We start from the raw sequence: 19,995 nt of genomic DNA, 5'->3' as shown, positions 1-19,995 counted from the left end.
GCTAATGTATGCAAAATACAATGTATACTCTCAATAAACATCACATTCATCATTATAGTTATTGCTATTGAGGTTCCCACATGATATTCAGGAGTTAGAGACAATTTTCTCTGTCTTCCCCACTTCCTGACATGCCACTCTCTGATGGATTGGTAGCCCAGGCTAGAGTTTTGGACAGATGGTGAGACTGTACTGTGCCTGAAACATCTTGGATGAAATAGTCCCAAATTTGTCCCAACCTTCTAGATGCCCTACATAGTTAAATATGTAGCACCCTGAGCAAGAGAAAAGATGGTCTGCCTCCTAGATAGGCATGATAGCTGAGGGAACATACATCTGGGTAGAAGAGAAAGGGGGTTTCTGAGATTCTACCTTCCTACAGAAGGCAACGCTTTGCTAGAGCCACAGCATCTTTAAAAACCAACCAAAAAAGCTAGCTGTTGAAAGAATGAGTCTCTGTGTCCCATAGGCATAGAAGATACAATGTTAGATATGTTTATATGGATTGCCTATTATTTTGAATTGAGCTCTTGCTAAAATGTTATTTCCTCCTCTATGATCCCATAAAACCTAGTACATAATTCAATATTGTACCAAAAATACTATATTGCAATTTGGTTATGTGATATTCATCTGTCTACCCTATTATGCTATGAGATCCCTAATGTGTTCGTCTTTGTATCCCAAACACCTAGCACAAGGTTTGGCACATGTTAAATATTAATTCTGCTTATTTTAAAAATAGGTGAATGAAAAAATGACCATGGTACAAGACATATTAAATACTCCATTATCTCGTTCTCCCTAAGGAGAACAAGAATAATAAAATTAGGCATAGGAAGGTCTCATCCGCTTATGTGGCTCCATCTTATTATAGAAGACTCACAGATGCACTCTATGTCCGACAGAGGGCGCAATAGAGTAAACATTTCGTATGTGGTCCAACTCGCGAGAAAAACGCCTTCTTGGTGGAGGAGTTGCCTAAACTTTAACAAAATCCTCGTGATCCCTAATCTCTCAGAAAAGATTAACTGCCTTTCTTATCAAATGTGTAAACTTCTTGTTAGAGCCAGCTGGATTCATTTCAGATTTTATTTTGTGAGGGCTTAAGCTAAAAGGCAGCAAGAATTTTGTTTACTAAGGAGTTATCAGTGTAATTCCTTAAGTGACTATGTTATATAATACATATCCCCCAAATCACTGGACTCAATTAATTCTCCTCATTCCTTCATGAGCTAACCATGCCACCTCTCTCTAAGGTGTCTGACAGAGAGGAGGACCATCTGCCTCAATCCTTTCCTAAAATTCATGATGACAGTCCAAGCATGTGTGGCTCTCAAAAGACAGAACATCATACTTCAGGACTGGGAATTCTAGGAGCTAATGTGTTCCAAATCAACTTCATATCCATTTTTTACGGGGTCGGGGGTGGTGGTGGTGGTGAGAAAGAACAGAAGCAAGGATCTGACACATGCACAGTTGCTCCTGAAGTCACTGTAGCTTCTATGTGCTTCAATTCTGGTTTTTAGTGTTTTCCTCCAATGCCTTGTACAGTAGAAAGAGCCCATGTATGGGCTTAGAAAGAATACAGGGCTGCGTATCAGAACTTGGATTCTAGTCTCTGCCAACAACTAAGGTAAATAAACATGACCAGCCATTTTCTCTCTCCAGGTCTCAATTTATAATTCTGTGAAGTGAAAATAGTGGAATAGATGATATTGATAGTTCCTTTAGCATTCAAATGATAAGAATTCCATGCCTTATTTTACAGAACTCCAAACTATTTTGAACCTCTACTTTTTGGCCACAGCTACTAAAGCTATTACTTGGTGTAACAATGACAAATCAATTTGGGTGACTGTTCTTCCCAGTTCCCTCCAGCCTTGCACTTCCTGTTGACTTTGGATAAAGGAATTCTTTTCCTTTGCTATGTGGTAACCCTTGGCCTAGATACTAGTTTAAGGATATAGAAGTAATATGACGTCCCTATGGAGGCTGATTGTAGTAGTCATTTGGCCCTTCCACATGGTCCTAAGTATAAATTCATTAATTTAAAGTAGTCCCAGGAAATTTAGATTCCCCTTATATTGGAAGGTATCTTTTTCATGGATATAAAAATACTGAAGTGTTTTGCAATTAAGAGGAGTAATTTCCTTCCTGATAACCTGGCTTGAAAATCTCAAACTTCTACCTGTCTTCACTTGTTCAATTCTCCTTCCCTGTCTCTGCTCAGTGGTCACAGGGGTGTTAAAGATGCATCCTATGGGGCGCCTGGGTGGCTCATTCAGTTAAACATCTGACTCTTAATTGTGGCTCAGGTCATGATCTCAAGGTTGTGAGATTGAGCCCTGCCCTGAGTAGGGCCTTGCTGATAGCATGGAGGCTGCTTGGGATTCTTTCTCTCCCTCTCACTCTGCCCCTTCTCTGCTTGTTGCTTGCTCTCTCTCTCTCTCTCTCTCTCTCAAAATAAATAAATAAACTTAAAAAAAAAATAAGAGATGCACCCTACAGCACACAGAATAAAGGAAGGAAATTAACATTTCTAGAATACCTCTGAACTCGAATTTTGACCTGTGTCCACAGACTCTACACCACAGAGGGGTGAAAAGCCTGGTTTTGGCCCTTTCCCCTTCCCCTCCATGTGTTTGTAACACAGCATGTCTGAGTACTTAGCAGGACTAAGTACACTGCTCTGGCTGAAAGAATCCTGAGGCTCATTTCCCCAGAAGAAACCATCATGGATAGATGCCTGATTGTGTGACACCTTCCCAGGCAGAGGGGTAGCCTCTGAACTCAGCCAAGAGGAGAGCTGGTGGGAACAATGTCACAGGTTTCAGTCTTACAAGGCCAGTTTTCTGATTGTATTGCTGTTTGTCTCATCATGTTGCTGTTTCCTGATTATGGTTGATACTCGATCTTAAAGTTTTGTGCCAAGGTTTTCAATGGGAGTCTGGGCCTGTGTGTGAGAAGCTGAAGCACATCTCTTTGCGTGCCTACGCACTTGCCTTTTAATCCTTATAACACACATGTAAACAAGAATAGTCATTTTACCCATTTTACAGATAAGGAAACTGAGGCTCAGAGAGTTTATGTGACTTGTCTGAAGGAGCAAGGAATAAAATTCATTTTCCCATTGCAGCATGCAATTTCCCAAAACAATCTGCCCGAATCCAAAAGATTCCTCATTTTATATGAAGCAAAAGATGATCAAAAAGTACCAGCACCTGAGAACAAAGAACAGACGTGACAACAACCATTGCTGAATGACAAGTCTGAATCAGTCCTTCAATTTAGTTTAGTCCACGTGTGAGATATATGTAATCATACTCAGAAGAATGAAAATAGATAGATTTGAAGTTGAATTTCCCCTGGATGTGATACTGGCTGTTTGGTAAAATTTCCGTCTCCTATTAACATTTGAGAGGTACAGAGAGGGTCTAATCTGCTTCTCCTAGGAATGTGTCTTTTTCCCAAACCAGCTGGCTATTTCAGTAGTTGGTGTGCTAAAGCCAGTTCACACTGGCTCTGGTGGGTTGACTGTACCTATCTATTTCCAACTCTGGTAGTCTGAAACTGGCCATGATGGGAGCATTTATACCATGGAAATCAGTAAACTATACACACCAAAAACACCACCCCCCGCCCACCCTCTCCCGGTATTCCCCTTCCTGAGAGCTGGTTGTTAAACATTTATCTTTATATCTTGGACTGTCAGTCTTAATCACAGATATTTGGTAATCTGACAGCATCAGTAACACTGAATATTTCCAGAAGAGGCTAGTTTTCTTAAGAATATGATCCTATGCTGTGACATCAGGATAAATGAAAACTGGCACGAGGGATATAGTGTGCAAAATGTCCCAGACTGTTAAGTGTGAGCATAGTGTTTCTCAGAAACTTGGAAGAGAACTCCCGTAAACTCCGTCCAGACCCTCAGGAGAAGCCAGGAATAATTATTCTCTTGAAAATATTAAATACAACAAGAGGAAAAAGGGGAGGAAGGGAAGACACATTCATCAAGAGAACCCATTAAAATATTCTCCAAAAATATCTTTAACGTTTTATGTGAAAACCGAATGTGAATAATTTGTTTTGTGTAAATAAAAGGTTAGACTGGGGCTAACATGTTAAGGAGCAGTGAACTTTAATAAAGATGCACTGACAATTAGGAAATGTGCAGGAAGGGGCGAATCTGTGATCCCCTAAGCCCACTTCTCTTTGGACTTCGATGTTCCAGCTCAAAAAACATAGCTACAATACTTACACGTGGCTGGGGGGGGGGGTATAAAATGGTATAATCAATTTGGAAAAGTGGCAGTTTTTAACATTCATAAATATTTTACCCGAGAGTAACAAAAGCTGTGTGTGCACACAAAGTAGCTTTATTCCTAACAGTCCCAAACTAGAAACAACACAATTGTCCACTAACAGGACATCTGTAATATATTCAAACATTGGAAGAATGGACTCAGCATTGGGGCGCCTGGGTGGCGCAGTCGGTTAAGCGTCCGACTTCAGCCAGGTCACGATCTCGCGGTCCGTGAGTTCGAGCCCCGCGTCAGGCTCTGGGCTGATGGCTCAGAGCCTGGAGCCTGTTTCCGATTCTGTGTCTCCCTCTCTCTCTGCCCCTCCCCCGTTCATGCTCTGTCTCTCTCTGTCCCCAAAATAAATAAACATTAAAAAAAAATTTTTAAAAAAAGAATGGACTCAGCATTTAAAAGGAATGAACTATCAATAACATGGTGTGTCTTAAAAACAGTAGTGGAATCCGGATGGCCAACAGGCACATGAAAAGATGCTCAACGTCGCTCCTTATCAGGGAAATACAAATCAAAACCACACTCAGATACCACCTCACGCCAGAGTGGCCAAAATGAACAAATCAGGAGACTATAGATGCTGGAGAGGAGGTGGAGAAACGGGAACCCTCTTGCACTGTTGGTGGGAATGCAAATTGGTGCAGCCACTCTGGAAAACAGTGTGGAGGTTCCTCAAAAAATTAAAAATAGACCTACCCTATGACCCAGCAATAGCACTGCTAGGAATTTACCCAAGGGATACAGGAGTACTGATGCATAGGGGCACTTGTACCCCAATGTTCATAGCAGCACTCTCAACAATAGCCAAATTATGGAAAGAGCCTACATGTCCATCAACTGATGAATGGATAAAGAAATTGTGGTTTATATATGCAATGGAATACTACTTGGCAATGAGAAAGAATGAAATATGGCCCTTTGTAGCAACATGGATGGAACTGGAGAGTGTGATGCTAAGTGAAATAAGCCATACAGAGAAAGACAGATACTATATGTTTTCACTCTTATGTGGATCCTGAGAAACTTACCAGAAGACCATGGGAGAGGGGAAGGAAAAAAAAAAAGAGGTTAGAGTGGGAGAGAGCCAAAGCATAAGAGACTCTTAAAAACTGAGAACAAACTGAGGGTTGATGGGGGGTGGGAGGGAGGGGCGGGTGGGTGATGGGTATTGAGGAGGGCACCTTTTGGGATGAGCACTGGGTGTTGTATGGAAACTAATTTGACAATAAATTTCATATATTGAAAAAAAAAACAGTAGTGGAGCCAAAGAAGTACAAAACTTTATAACGTACATACTTTAGGATTCCATTTGCATGTGATTGAAGAACAGGCAAAACAGACCTCTGGGGATCAGAAGTGGTTGCCCCTGCCTGGGATGGGAAGGACTGACTGGGAAAGGGTATGAGAGAATGCTGTGGGGTGCTGTAAATGTTCGAATTCTTGATTTGGAATAGTGCTGTACACTTGAGATATTATGAGCCTTTTATTAAATGGAGATTAGATCTTGACTGAAATGTGTAAATAAATATACATACTCAAATTTCTAATCTAATGAAGGAATCTATTGCAATGAGCCAGGCTCCCCTCAGCCCAAAGAATTTCACACTCTCTTTCTGCCCTTGCAGTACTTGGATTTCGAGCTTTCAGAACATGGACTCAGGCTTCAGGGTGATGCTGCAAGTTGGAACCTTGTGCAATCACCCCCAGGTCATTTCCCTCTAGCTTGCCGACTTCCCATCACTGACACAATGCCACATCTGGCTACCCCCGCCAGGCCGCGAGAGAAAGTTTGGGAGAGGCAGGTTCAACCTGGTGGGGAATTCCTCTCCCCCGCACACTTTCCAGCGCCCTGCTGTGGCGGGTCACACAGCCCAGTAGGGCATGAATCAGCCTCCCTTCCAGGCTCCGCATAGGCACGCTCCGCCCCGTCCGGGGTCGGAGGCGGCTCACCCTACTACATAAAGCAAGCACCCAGCACGTCGGCAACCAGGCCGCCTAGAGGCTGGACTCTGTGCACCCTTTTCCAACGGGACTTTCAAGGAACGCCTCGCCCCGAGGGCCAATTGAACCGGACACCATGGACCCTACTGGACCTCTCGGGCTGTTACTTCTGCCGTTGCTCCTGATGGGGACCGTGCTGGGAGATGGTGTTCAGGAGGCACCAGGTATGGGCTGGTCTGGGATCCCCCTCTTTGCGCCGGGCTTCCGCTGAGGTAGGCAGTGAGGGCGCTGCGGCAGTGGGGCCCCCAGCACCCGCCCTCTCCACCCGGATTTCCCCGGGCCCCTGCCGCACAGGGAGTCTAGAGCCGTGGGAAGAGGCACTCCCGCCGAAGTTTGTACTTTCTCTCCTGCAAACCCCCCCTCTGCTCGGAACAGAACTCCCCCGGGAAGCCTCTACCTTCCCGGGAGACGGGAGACGTGGCTGACCTCCTTCCCTCTCTCAGGCTCTCCTTTTGACCCTCCTGTAGGAAACAATGCGGAGATCTGCCTCCTGCCCCCGGACGAAGGGCCCTGCCGAGCCCGGATCCCCAGTTACTACTACGACAGGTACACACAGAGCTGCCGCAAGTTCATGTACGGGGGCTGCGAGGGCAACGACAACAATTTCGAAACTTGGGAGGCCTGCGATGAAGCTTGCTGGAGGATAGAGAGTAAGTTGTTGCACGCAAGCTCAGAACTCTTGCGCGCTCCTTGCAGGGAAGGGCTGGTGGTAATTTAATTTTATGCCTCCTTGAAGACACTGTTTCCTCATGTCGATCATCCATCAATCTGAAATACTTTCACCGGATTTTATTATTAAAGTATGATTTAGCTAACTATAAATTTTCCTTTTGTCCCTGGATGCCCAAACATGTTTTGGCTTAGTACAGGGATATTGTGGAGATTCATGGTAATGTTTTCTATTTTACTTTAATTATATTTATTGTATCTGTTAAGGCCAGTAACAGAACATGGGACTTTGCAATTCAGGGAAGTAAGCCAAAGGAAAATACCCATCCGTGTGAATAAGTTTAATTAACTTCATGTGTAGAAAAATCAGAACACCCTGTGAGAACAGAGAATTCCCACTACGTTTGGCTGACTCAGGTCTGGAGCCACTGTTACAAAAAAAAAAAAAAAAAAAAAAAAGCTAAAATAACTGGATTAATGAAAAGTCTCTTGGGGATTTACTATCCCAATACTAAATGTGATGCTGTTTTCTCCCCAGTTGTTTCTGAAAATATAGTAAAGTTTTGATGTAATACTAAGATAATTTTTGACTAACACTGTTTTATGCCCTCCTTTTCCTAGAAGTTCCCAAAATTTGCAGGTTGGAAGTCAGTGAGGGGCAGTGTGGAGAGCCCAGAGAACAGTATTTCTTCAATCTCAGTTCCATGACATGTGAAAAATTCCTATCTGGCGGGTGTCACAGCAATGAGAACAGGTTCCCAGATGAGGCTACCTGTATGGGCTTCTGTGCACCAAAAAAAAGTAAATACTACTTTTATGGTGTTTCTATTTTGTTTCTTTATTAAGACTTTAGGAGTAAAAAAATCAACAATTTGATGTGGAATTCACATGGCTTGTGTTCTGGTGATTTCACATATAGTATGATATCGATCTTCACACAATTGCCCTGTGAGGAAGTAGAATTATTTCCATTTTTACATATGAGAGGACAGGCTACCAGAAGTTCATGACTTGCCAAGTTCTCAGGGCTGGAAAGTCACAAAGCCATGCATGATTTTAGTTTTTGCTTCCTCTTCTGGATTGTTTCTTTAGAACTATTTCTTATCTACTTAATTTACACATAAAAATTACAGTATTCTGAATGTCGGGACCTCAGGTTTGGAATCACTTATTATAGGAGACAGTGGAATATATACAGACTTAAGATGGTGAAACTCAAAATTACTATCTAAAGTTTTTGGCTAGATTTCTGTATCCTTTAGTAATTGCAAATTGCAGGACAAAGAGATTTCTATCCTTCTTTGTTACCCTTCTTTGTTCTTACCTACATCCTCACCCCCTCACTCCCTAAAAATGATGTGTTACTAGGGCAGCATTTTTGTAGAGAGAGACAATACAGGCATTTTCCCTCGGCATAGCAGACATACACAAATATATACAAACTTAACAAACAAGGAAAACTTGCTTTGGCAGAGATTTGAGGGAGCTCTATAGCTATTTGCTGTGTTCAAAATGTAAAATCTTGAGTAATGGACAGATGGTGGTTGCTGGTGTTTCCTTAAATTTTTTGTGTAAATGTAAATGTTCCAGTGGCTACTTGGGAAATAGATACATGCATTCTTGATTAATAGTGGAAGGAGAGCTGATAAAAACATTTAAAATAAACCTACCAACACAAGAAACTTTACTAAAGCATGACATATATCAGCCCTTGAAACATAGCCCATTTCTACCAGACCATATCTGTTCTCTGGGTTTAATTTTTTTACACGTTCAAATGATACAACGACATAGCTTCAGAAGAAATTCTCTCCAGTTTATGAAAATTTTAGATTTAGCAAAGTATAGCATGTAAGCTTTCTTGAAAATTGAGACACGCTTTTTAAATGGTTTAGTATGATATTTTGGATTCAGAATGAAGCTTCTATGGGATTAGATTTTCTTCAGTTACTTCAGTAATCACAGCTTATTAATTCTGGTATTACTGCATTTCTAATTTTATTTTCTTTTTTTATAAAGGTCCATCATTTTGCTATAGTCCAAAAGATGAAGGACTATGCTCGGCTAACGTGACTCGCTATTATTTTAATCCGAGACACAAAGCTTGTGAGGCCTTCACCTATACTGGCTGTGGAGGGAATGAGAATAACTTTATTAACATGAAGGACTGCAAACATGTTTGTGTAAAAGGTAGTGATTTTTTTCTTCATTCCATTTTTAAACTAATTTTATAAATAATTTATAAGCAAATTTATATTTTTATGTATCCATTTTCCTAATAGCATATTGACATTTCAAGACTACTTCTACATAAATAGCATTTTAGTACTGGTCAGTTTTGTCAAATGCTAATGCTGTCTAGCTACAATAGACAGTAGCTGTATCCTTGCATTTTAAAGGTAGAAAGTTACTAACTTCAGTGGATAGTGAGTAAAACTGACTTTATAATCATTAAAAACAGTTGAGGTGAGCTGGTAAGCATGTCGGCACTGTTGATTTAAAGTGAGTGTATGGGCTGGAGATATATGATATTTATTTTTACTTTGTTGACTTTAGCTTTGAAGAAGGAAAAGAATAAGAAGATGCCAAAACTTTTCTTTGCTAACAGACGGCTGAAGATTTGGAAGAGGCAATTTTAACTTTTTTTTTCTATATTTCATTTTGTGAATGCTACTGCCTTTACGGTTATATCTGAATAATAATATGATAACATGGGTAAATGAATCATTAATGATTTACTTGCCAGTTTTTATTGCTACAGGTTACTTTTTTGTATATTTTTATACATAACCAGCTGCTATTCAAATGTGAATCTATTATTTTTAATTTACTGTTCACCTATATGAGGTTGAATTCTTACTGTGCGTAAGATATAAAAGCAAATATGACTCACCCAGTTCTTGGGGTTGTTCTTCCTGAAATCAGAAGGTGATAGCAATTGAAAAGCAGAAGACAGTATAATCATGTTGTCTTAATACACATGATCATAAAAAGGACCAGCAAATACATTTCATTTTGCATTTAAAAGTTGAATTATATTTTAGGTCCAAGGAAACAAACCTGCGGATTTATCAACACTTGAGAAAAATATTACAAGTGCTGTTAGGTAGACATGATTAACTTCTATTTCTATTGTGTCATTTAAAAGATAATAAAATAACTTTTTTGACTGAATAAAAAGTTTGCAAATTTATTAAAATCAGAAATGTTTTCTTCTGGGGATAAAATTCTCTCTCTCTTTAACTGTGTTTCCATCCATCATCCCCATTCACATGTATATATATGTTTATACATATAGAATAGATGGCTTTTAATATTCTATCGTTACCTTACTTCCTAAGACATAATAAACTGGAGACCACTAAAATTGTTAAAATTTTTAACTGTTCAAGGTGTTTATTTATATTAAACCAGAGAGCATGCATGAATTTAATAATTTAAGTTCCACTAATGAAATATTCTTGATAAATATGATCATTCCAGTTAAACAGTTTTTTTTTCTGTAATGACTTTTTTTTTTAATTCCTACATTTTCATGGCAAGATTAATATGTTTAAAAGTATTCCCCTAATCTAGCAAAATTATAAATGCATTTGCCCTTTGCTTGAACAATTCCTCTTTTAAAATTCTAGCCCAGGGGACCTGGGTGACCCAGGGGTCACAGTTGATCATCCCACTCTTGATTTCAGCTCAGGTCATGATCCCAGGGTCATGGGATCAAACCCCTTATCAGGCTCTGCGCTGAGCATGGGGCCTGCTTAAGATTCTCTCTCTCTCTCTCTCTCTCTCTCTCTCTCTCTCTCTTCTCTTCTCTTCTCTTCTCTTTCTTTCTCTCTCTCCCTCTGCCTCTCTCTCTCACTCAAATAAAATCAAAACAAATAAATCTATCCCAAAGGTATTGTGAGAAAAGTACAAAATGGTATAAGCCTGAGGACATTCATTGATGTATTATTCGGAACAACTGAAAACTGGAAACAAACCAGATAATCATCAATAGGGGATTGGTTGAAGAAATTATGGATGAAAAATGAGCAAAATATCTATATATGGGTATCATCTTATCCTCAGAATACATTTAAAAAACAGGGTCTAGAACAATATGAATAAAATACACACATCACAGAGGACATAAGTATATTAAAAATAGTTGCCTATACCAGGAAGGAGGAAACAGAGGATGGGACAGGTATGGAGATATTATGTAGTTTTGATCTTATACCATGCAAACACTGCATAATTTAAAACCAAAATTAAAAAGAATAGAAAGCATTCCTTCTGCAATTAGAAATAAACTAAAACAATTGAACCCAAATGAATATCAGATGGTGGCATAACTATACAAAGAATATGTAATTGTTTCCGGTGACTTTCAAAGCCAGTATTTTGACTATATGTCTTTTAAAGGCTATGATCTAAGGGTCATATAAATTCTGAAGAAATCTGAAAATGCAGATTAGTAGTCATTAGTAATATTGATACTGTTATTTTGAACCTATCATATATAGAAAATATATTTCTTTAGAAGTCAAGATTTTCAGTGTTAAGAGAAAAAGACAGAAGTATGAAATTAAGAAATTAAGAAAAAGCCTTTAACTTTTAAATTGGAATTACAAATATTAGTATGAATTGAAAGTATATTTTCTCTTTTAAAAAAATAAAAGTGTTTTCCATTTAAAAGTCCTTGAAGCAATGATAATCCAGTGGCAGTAAGTACACCTACCAGGGTTCTGAGGAGAAATCACCAACTCCACGTCTAGAACTGGAAATATGTAAGATGAATTTAGGCCATCTTATTCCAGATAGCGAGGAAGCTATCAAAGACTAATGAATCAGGGGCACCTTGGTGGCTCAGTTGGTTAAGCATCCAACTTTGGCTCAGGTCATGATCTCACAGTGTGTGGGTTTGAGCCCCACATGGGGCTCTGTGCTGACAGCTCAGAGACTAGAGCCTGCATTGGATTCTGTGAATCCCTCTCTCTCTATTCCTCCCTCACTCAGACTCTGTCTCTCTCTCTCCCAAAAATAAAAGAAACATTAAAAACCATTTAAAAAGAAGACTAATGAATCATATCATAAAAACAGGAGGGTAACAACAAGGGCGTTTCAATGATCTAAAATAAGGCAATATGAACATCAAAACAAATAATGACCACAATATATATAAATATATAAAAATGAATTAATAATTACACACACATGCACGCCTCCTTGGTCACATTTGGAGACTGCTAGGGCACTCTCCCATTACTTTGAAAACTGATAAGTTAACAGAAAGAATAAAGTATTTATCCTTTTTTATTTATCCTTAAATTTATACCACCGGGAAACTAAATAGTGTATAAAAGTTATTCATAGAAGAGTCTCACCTTATACATGCATGAAGATGTTAGAAGATACCTCTAATGAAAGTATGCATCTGGGTAATGATCATCTGTGGATGCCGAAGCCGTGGCTCAAAAGGATGGAGGAATTAGGCTTATGTCTCTGAATCCATGGATAATTTCAGTGGCAACAGACATTCTTTGCTTCTTGATATGATGAAGTAGCACACACCTCCTCCCCATGAAGAAATCTTGAAGAAAGAAAAAAAATTGAACCCGAAGTTAATCAAACCTCTAGATCTATCATTCATGAGGCAATATTGGGGATAAAGGAACAAGTTGGAAGAAACCAGGGGAAGTCAACCAGCCAAATCCATAATGTTGGCCACCCTACAGGAAAAATACCTTACGTTTTCCAACAAACCAATGAACTTTTTAAAAGGAGCGAGAGGAGGAGCCAATGCTTTTATAGCTTTTATATGGGATGCAGCATGTCATTAAAAGGTTTTTGGTGGAATAAGACCTGTATTTGTGACTACTCTTGGTGGTTTTTGAGAATGATCAGAGCAAAAGGGTCTTATGTACTCTGAGGATCTTATGTACAGAACCTTTGGGAATTCTGGGGATTCCGAGTGCTACAGGGAAGCTTGATTTGGTATTTGCTGCCTTTAACTCCCCTGCAGCCAAAGCCCTCAGGAGATGGCTCAGTCTACATTCAGCTACAGCTGCAGCTTTCTGTCCAGCTTGGGTAGGAATTTTGAAAACAATTTTCTAATACGCCAAAACCTCTGCCATTTTATTTTAATGAAGAAGTATATAAAGCTGTTGTAGGTCATCCTGCAGTCTAAGTGAAATTCCTTCTCGCCACAGCCTGAAGACAAGTCACTGCTGTGGTTTCACCAGACAGCCTGATTAAAAGGAATGTCTCGTTCTAGGTACAAAAAGACACAAAATAGAACAGGCTGGCTTTAAATAACATAGTCTTTTATTGAAAAAAAAATTATTCTGGACCGCCACTCATTCCTGCTCTATGCACACAAACTGCAGTGGAGCCTTTAAAACTGCCTGGATCACAGCATCTCTAGATATACGTGCTATCTCTGCCAACAGTCTCGTAGACATTTAGCTAATGATGTAACTCCGTAATGTTCTTTGGAGTATCTGTTCCTGTATTGTAATAGTGGCTCCAGTAAAATATGGGTCTTGTGATAAAAACAAGGAAAGGTGGAAAAGTGGAGTTTGTAGTTTTAAGAGATTCTTCGTCTAGGTATTTTAAGCCTAGAATGAAGGCAAGCAAATGTGGGCATTGGAACCATCCAAAATTATTTTGTCTTCACTCAGTATTCAATTGGTAACCAAGTATATCTGTTCAAGTCTATTCTAGTGCTGCTTATCTTATTCCAGGAAAACTAAAACATTTTCCCAAATTGCCTCCCTGCCTGTCTGCTCCCTATCCAATCATCCGCACTGATGCCAGGGTAATCTTTTTGAAAAAAAATCTTATCAAGATTTACTCCTTTTAAACTCTTCAGATGTTTGCTGTTGAATCTTCATATTAACTGCCCAAGCCCCTAGTGTGTCATTTAAGGCTTCTTAAAAGTGGGCCATGACATTCCTCTCCAGATGTATTTCCCCCATTCCAACATCACCAGTAAGCTACAATTCAGTTGCACTAAATTATGTTCAGTTTCCAAAGAATGTGATACTGCTTTGGCTTTTTTGGTAACGTAATTAACGAATTTTGCACATGAGAACCATCCAGGGAGCCAGTTATATGGCAGGCTCCTATGCCCAATGACTGGGGGTTTTGATTTAGTGGGTTTGAGTTAGCAAAGATGTACATGACAATGACTCCAGATGATTAGAAGGTACACTTGCGCCACACTTTGAGGAACACTATTTTATGCCTCAGTGTAAGTTTTTGTTTTCTTTGAAATGAATAGCCTTCCCTCTTTACTAACCGCTTGGTAAGCTGAATCTTCTTATTGGCGGCATTCCTTGAGTTACCTCAACCAGGTTTAATCATTTGTCCTGTGGCTTCGCTATATCTAATACAACTTCCTAGTTGCACTTAGTTAGCATTAGTTAGATAGATAGCATTTAGTTATTTTCCTAGGATTTTTGTTGTTAGGGTGTTCAAGTTTTTCATGCAAAACTAATAGGTTATATTTTGATTTTGAAATATGTTATTATACTCACTGTATACTATATAGAAAATTAAAAGTATCTATAAAGATAAGAATAAAAATAGTCCAAAATTTCATCACTAATTAACAACCACTCTTCTGTTCCCTTGAAGTGGAAGTAACTTAGTCAAGAGGTATGAACATGTTAATGCTCTCAGTATATGCTGACAAATTACATTACAAAGTTCTATCAGTTTATCTCCATCTAAGAATCTAAGAATGTATGCAAATGCCCAACACACTGGGTTTTAAACGAGCAGAAAAATAAATTCACTTCTTTGTCATAATAAAATTATATCTCATCATTATTTTAATTGGTATTTCCAGGATTATTACTAAGGTTGAACCTTTACAAATTTTATACATTTTCTTTCATTAAAGGTTAATACTTCCTTTAAACTCAGCTCAAAATTTTTAACATAAAAATAGAGCTTAAATTTTACAATTTAATTTTAATCATGAAAGGTTTCAACTGTACAGAAAATTACAGAAAACTAGTATAATTGACCCAGTTTAGAAAAGATGTCAGATTTGTTTCAGGAGCTTTTTCTATTTTAATGGAGCTCAATATTCAAAATGCACCTCATCCTATTTTCCTCTCTCATGAGAAGTAACTGCTCTCCTGATATTGGAGTGTATACATTCTCTGCATATTTCTTTTTAATTTTTTTAATGTTTATTTTTTGAGAGACAGAGCACGAGTGGGGGAGGGGCAGGGAGAGGGAGACACAGAATCTGAAGCAGGTTCCAGGCTCTGAGCTGTCAGCACAGAGCCCAACGCTGGGCTCAAACTCATGAACCACGAGATCATTACCAGAGCCAAAGTCAGATACTTAACCACCTGAGCCATTAAGGTGCCACAATTCTCTGCATATTTTAATGCTTGTATTATAAATATAATAACTCATAGCAACATGAAGTATTGTTCTATGTGCTTTAAAATTACTCATATGGTGTCACACCATATATATCCATTGTCATCATGCATTTTTACTATTGTTTTGGATATACCCTCTAAATCCATTTTGTTTTATGAAGATCTGCTTCATTTATTTTTACTACTCTATAGTATTCCATTACATAAATATAGCACGGTGTGTTCATTTCCCTGTTGATGGATATTTACTTTATTCCCAAATTTTGGTTATTATAAACAATAATGAATATTTATATACATATCTCATTACACACATATATTTGCATAAAAGTGAAATTGTCAAAGACAAGTTCATTCAACCTACTAGATTTTGCCAAATTGCTCTCCAAATACTTGTAGCCAGCAATGTATACAAATTTATATTTCTTCAAGTTTTTGCAACATTGTGCATCAATGATGTCTTTATTGACATTCATATAAGTGAGAAGTTATACCTCATTATTGTTTTCATTTTTATTATCTGATTAGTAATGGGATTGAAAATTATTTTTTCACATTTTATTGGCTATTCTTCTATAAATTGCCTCTTTATACTCTTTTCCCATTTTTCCATTTGACTTTGTGTCTTTTATAATTAACATATTTTTTATGCATTCTGGGTAAGAATTCCTTGTTAGTTATATAATATAGAGATACCTTCTTCCAATTTGTGTAAACAGTGATGTTGTTTTATTTTCCCTTTGCCTGTTGGATTATGATGTTACATTATTGCATAAAATGTCAGAAATCTGGGTTAATTTAGCACTTTCTCAACTTTTAAATTGATTATGTAGCCTCATTACAAGAAAGCAGAAAGTATGATGTTTGTGCCAAAGCCCAGATCATGTGCTACTTCCTTAGTAAAACAGTAACATTTGAACAAAGAGATAAGAAAGGTTTTATGTATTATAAGAAGTATTATATTGCATATAAAAAGAAATATTGGAAGAAATATTGGCTAGGAATTTCCCCAAACTAATTAAAGACATGACTATACATTCAAGAAGCTCTGTGTACCCCACATAGAAAATAAAACAAAACAAACAAAACCAACTAAGCACATCACAGTCCAACTTCTGAATGCTAAAAACAAACTGACAATCTTCATATACCTAGAAAAACAGAGATAATACCTCCAAATGAGCATCAAAAAGGCTGATGATTGACATTTCCACAGAAATTATGGAAGTCAGAAAATGACAGATTAACATTTTAAAGTGCTAAAGAAAAACAAACAAACCCTGCAAACCAATATTCTATATCCAGCAAAAAATCCTTCAGAATCGAAGGATAAGTAAAGATGTTTACAGTTAAACACAGCTGAGAGGATTTGCTGCCAGCAGATTTGCACTACAAGTAACATTATTGGGAATTCTGAAGGAAAATGATTCCAGATGGAAGCACATAACTGCAAAATGGAATGAGAACACTAGAAGATGTAAACATCAAAAACTATAAATGAGCCCATCTCTGCTGCTGCTCTCACAGTGCGGAGCTGGGACACATAGCTGTGTTGGAGACGCCGCCCTCAGGCCGCAGGAAGCCACACCTGGAGAAGCTGCTGTGGGGGATCACTTGAAGCCTAGAGTCACCCCCAGGTGTGACAGAAAGTCACCTGCTGAACATCATATGGGTTTCTCCATGGGAACAAAATAATAACTGCATGCTGAGGATGTGAAGAAATTTTTTCCTGATGACCAGTGGCTGCCACATGACATGAGTGTGAAGCTGGACGAGCACACCATTCCAGTGGGCAGCATGGCACCTAACAGCATCTCCAAGCCAACTTGACTCAACCAGTCTTCCATACATTCACTCCCTAATGCACCACCTTGGCAGGCCTGGAGGATTGATGCACTTGAAGCCAGTGAGAATGTCCAGAGAAGCCTCACTTTGATTCTTACAGTGTGATATTGAGTTGGATCCTTGCAATGGGAAGAGAAGGTTTGCCTTGCCTACAAAAGGGGGAAGCCAGCAATAGCACAAGATGCTGAAATTTGGCTACTAGATAGAGAGTTATACAGGCATTTTCTTTTTTCTTTTAATTTTTTTTTAATGTGTATTCTTGAGAGAGAGAGAGAGAGAGAGAGAGAGTTGGGGAGGGGCAGAGCGTGAGAGGGAGACACAGAACTGAAACAGTCTCTAGGCTCCAAGCTGTAGCCCGATGGGGGGCTTGAACCCAAGAACTGCTGGATCATGACCTGAACCAGAGGTGGATGCCCAACTGACTGAGCCACCCAGGCGCCCCTATACTCGCATTTTCTCACAGATACCTTTACCACTTACTATGTCCTGCTCCTCATGTATCTGGGCCTGCCACAGTGGCAGTATGACTTCACCAGCTATGGCATCCCACAAGTCAAGCAATGGTTCAACATTTATAAACCCATCACCTACAACACAAACCAGCTCACAGAAGAAACCAACTCCTTCATGAACAAGCTGGATCGCAGCAAAGTGTTCAAGAGCAAGAACAAGACCTTAATCCCCCAAAAGAAAGAGCCCAACCAGCCTGCAGGTGGCCAGAAAGGGCCCTCAGTTCCTTCCTTCACCTCTAAATTCTCTTGTAGCCCTGGAAACCCTGTTGGAAATGAGCATCCCCACTTCCCTGCCAGTTCCACAGCGATGATTTCCATGCACAGATGGCCCAAGCCTCTTCCCATCTGAGTGAGGCAAATCCTAGGCCTTTGACTCCTGTCAGCATTAGCCAAGAGTTCAAGGGCATACTCAGGTCTCCCCCAGAGTCCTTTCCTTACCCTCAGCTTTGGAGAGCTGTGGAGTTTCAGAACTTAAGTAGCTAAACAGATCTGTAAAGAGCTTTCCTTTCTCTCCACTCCCAACCCTCTACACTTTTCAGCAGTGATTAGAGAAGGGCTCCAGAGAAACCATTGGTTTTGACCCACGAAGCATTAGAATGGTGCTGCTCTGTTGGTAACTGTTAGCCACATGTGACTGTTTATATTAAAAATTCAGTTCCTCAATTACATTAGTTATGTTGTGAGTATTCATGTGGCTAGTATTATCATCACAGAAAATTCTCTTGGGCAGCACTGCATCAGAATATTTTCATGCTGCCCTTTCCCAGATTAGTTTATTTTTGTTAGAGAATGTGGATATCTCAATTTGATGGGTATCATGTTCCATTAAAATTCTTTAAAAAATTCATTTTATGTTTATTTATTTTTGAGAGAGAAACAGAGACAGAACATGAGTGGGGGAGGGGCAGAGAGAGAAGGAGACACAGAATTGGAAGCAGGCTCCAGGCTCTGAGCTGTCAGCACAGAGCCAGACGCGGGGCTAGAACCCATGAACTGTGTGATCATGGCCTGAGCCGAAGTCCAACGTCAACCGAGTGAGCCACCCAGGCACCCCCCTGTTAAAATTCTTGAAGATACAATTGTATATGTGCTTTTTGTCTTTCATAAGTAATTCTCACTCTGCTCCTTTTCTCAGTTTCCTATAAAGTTTGTTGTTTCCAGTAAAGGAAAAAAACTATAAATGAACATTCTGTTTAAAAGCATTGAGTATTATATCTTATGCATATAAAAGCTTACATTTAAAATATATGAAATTGATGGCATCAAAGGTGTTTTGATTAATGGAATTAAACTATTTTTGTTTCTTGTATGCTTTGGGAAGTATTACAACTTACCGTGTAGAACTCATACAGTGACTTTAAGAATAATCAATGAAATAATAACAAAATATATATAGCTAAAAAGCTAATAGAGTAATGAATGGAATAATAAAAAAATAAAACAATGACCAGAAATAAATAAATAAAAGAAAGACCAGAAAAGATAAATGAAGAAACAAAGATGAAACAATTAGAAAACAATGGCAAGATGGTTGACTTAAACTCAACCATCTCAGTAATATAATAGGTAACAGGTAACTAGAAATTAATAGGAGATTATTGGAAAATCTCTAAGTGTTTAGAAATTAAATACACAGTTATATAGCACATGTGTCAAAAAAGAAATCACAATGAACTATGTTTTAAATTGAATGAAAAAAATGTGACATGACAAAAATTCTGAGAAACAGTTAAAGTGGTGGCCAAAGGGAAATTCTTAGCTCTAAATTAGTATACTGAAAAAGAAGTTGAGAATCAATCTTCCAATCTACCATCTCAAAGAACTAGAAAATTAACTACAAATTGAACATATTTAAGTACTCCCTAAGGAAGAGAAGAAAATGTTTTAAAAGCAGACATCATTGTATGAAAGACCTAAATGTAAGACAGGAAGCCATCAAAATCCTCGAGAAGAAAGCAGGCAAAAACCTCTTTGATTTTGGCCACAGCAACTTCTTACTCAACACGTCTCTGGAGGCAAGGAAAACAAAAGCAAAAATGAACTACTGGGACCTCATCAAAATAAAAAGCTTCTGCAGAGTGAAGGAAACAATCAGCAAAACTAAAAGGCAACCGACAGAATGGGAGAAGATATTTGCAAATGACATATCCGATAAAGGGTTTAGTATCCAAAATATATAAAGAACTTATCAAACTCAACACCCAAAACCAAATAATCCAGTGAAGAAATGAGCAAAAGACATGAATAGACACTTCTCCAAAGAAG

General features: G+C 38.7%; 1 protein-coding gene and 1 pseudogene across 1 annotated transcript; both read left to right on the top strand.

Annotated features, from left to right (window-relative positions):
- Window positions 1–5,969: 5,969 nt before the first annotated feature.
- Window positions 5,970–10,135, top strand: TFPI2 (tissue factor pathway inhibitor 2). Its single transcript, XM_047096052.1, has 5 exons — window positions 5,970–6,484; window positions 6,788–6,970; window positions 7,611–7,790; window positions 9,009–9,179; window positions 9,546–10,135. The coding sequence occupies exons 1-5, from the start codon at window positions 6,397–6,399 to the stop codon at window positions 9,626–9,628; spliced, it is 705 nt and encodes a 234-aa protein (XP_046952008.1). The 5' UTR covers window positions 5,970–6,396; the 3' UTR covers window positions 9,629–10,135.
- A 3,371-nt stretch (window positions 10,136–13,506) lies between these two features.
- On the top strand, window positions 13,507–18,079 carry LOC124523415 (tubulin polyglutamylase complex subunit 2-like; annotated as a pseudogene).
- The last annotated feature ends 1,916 nt before the right edge of the window (window positions 18,080–19,995 follow it).

Source organism: Lynx rufus, unplaced genomic scaffold, assembly GCF_022079265.1.
Source record: "Lynx rufus isolate CCGP_SWC_20201006 ecotype Redwood Valley unplaced genomic scaffold, mLynRuf1.p SCAF_4, whole genome shotgun sequence".
Classification (NCBI taxonomy): Eukaryota; Metazoa; Chordata; class Mammalia; order Carnivora; family Felidae; genus Lynx; species Lynx rufus.
The sequence above is the reverse complement of the archived record's forward strand: the minus strand, read 5'-3'. Positions and strand labels throughout refer to the sequence as shown.

What these genes read in the sequence shown, in the direction of transcription:
- TFPI2 (XM_047096052.1), top strand. Translation starts at nt 6,397, where the DNA reads ATGGACCCTACTGGACCTCTCGGGCTGTTACTTCTGCCGTTGCTCCTG. An exon ending in AGCTTGCTGGAGGATAGAGA is followed by an intron (nt 6,971 to 7,610) that starts GTAAGTTGTTGC and finishes TCCTTTTCCTAG; the next exon opens with AAGTTCCCAAAATTTGCAGG. An exon ending in CAAACATGTTTGTGTAAAAG is followed by an intron (nt 9,180 to 9,545) that starts GTAGTGATTTTT and finishes TGTTGACTTTAG; the next exon opens with CTTTGAAGAAGGAAAAGAAT.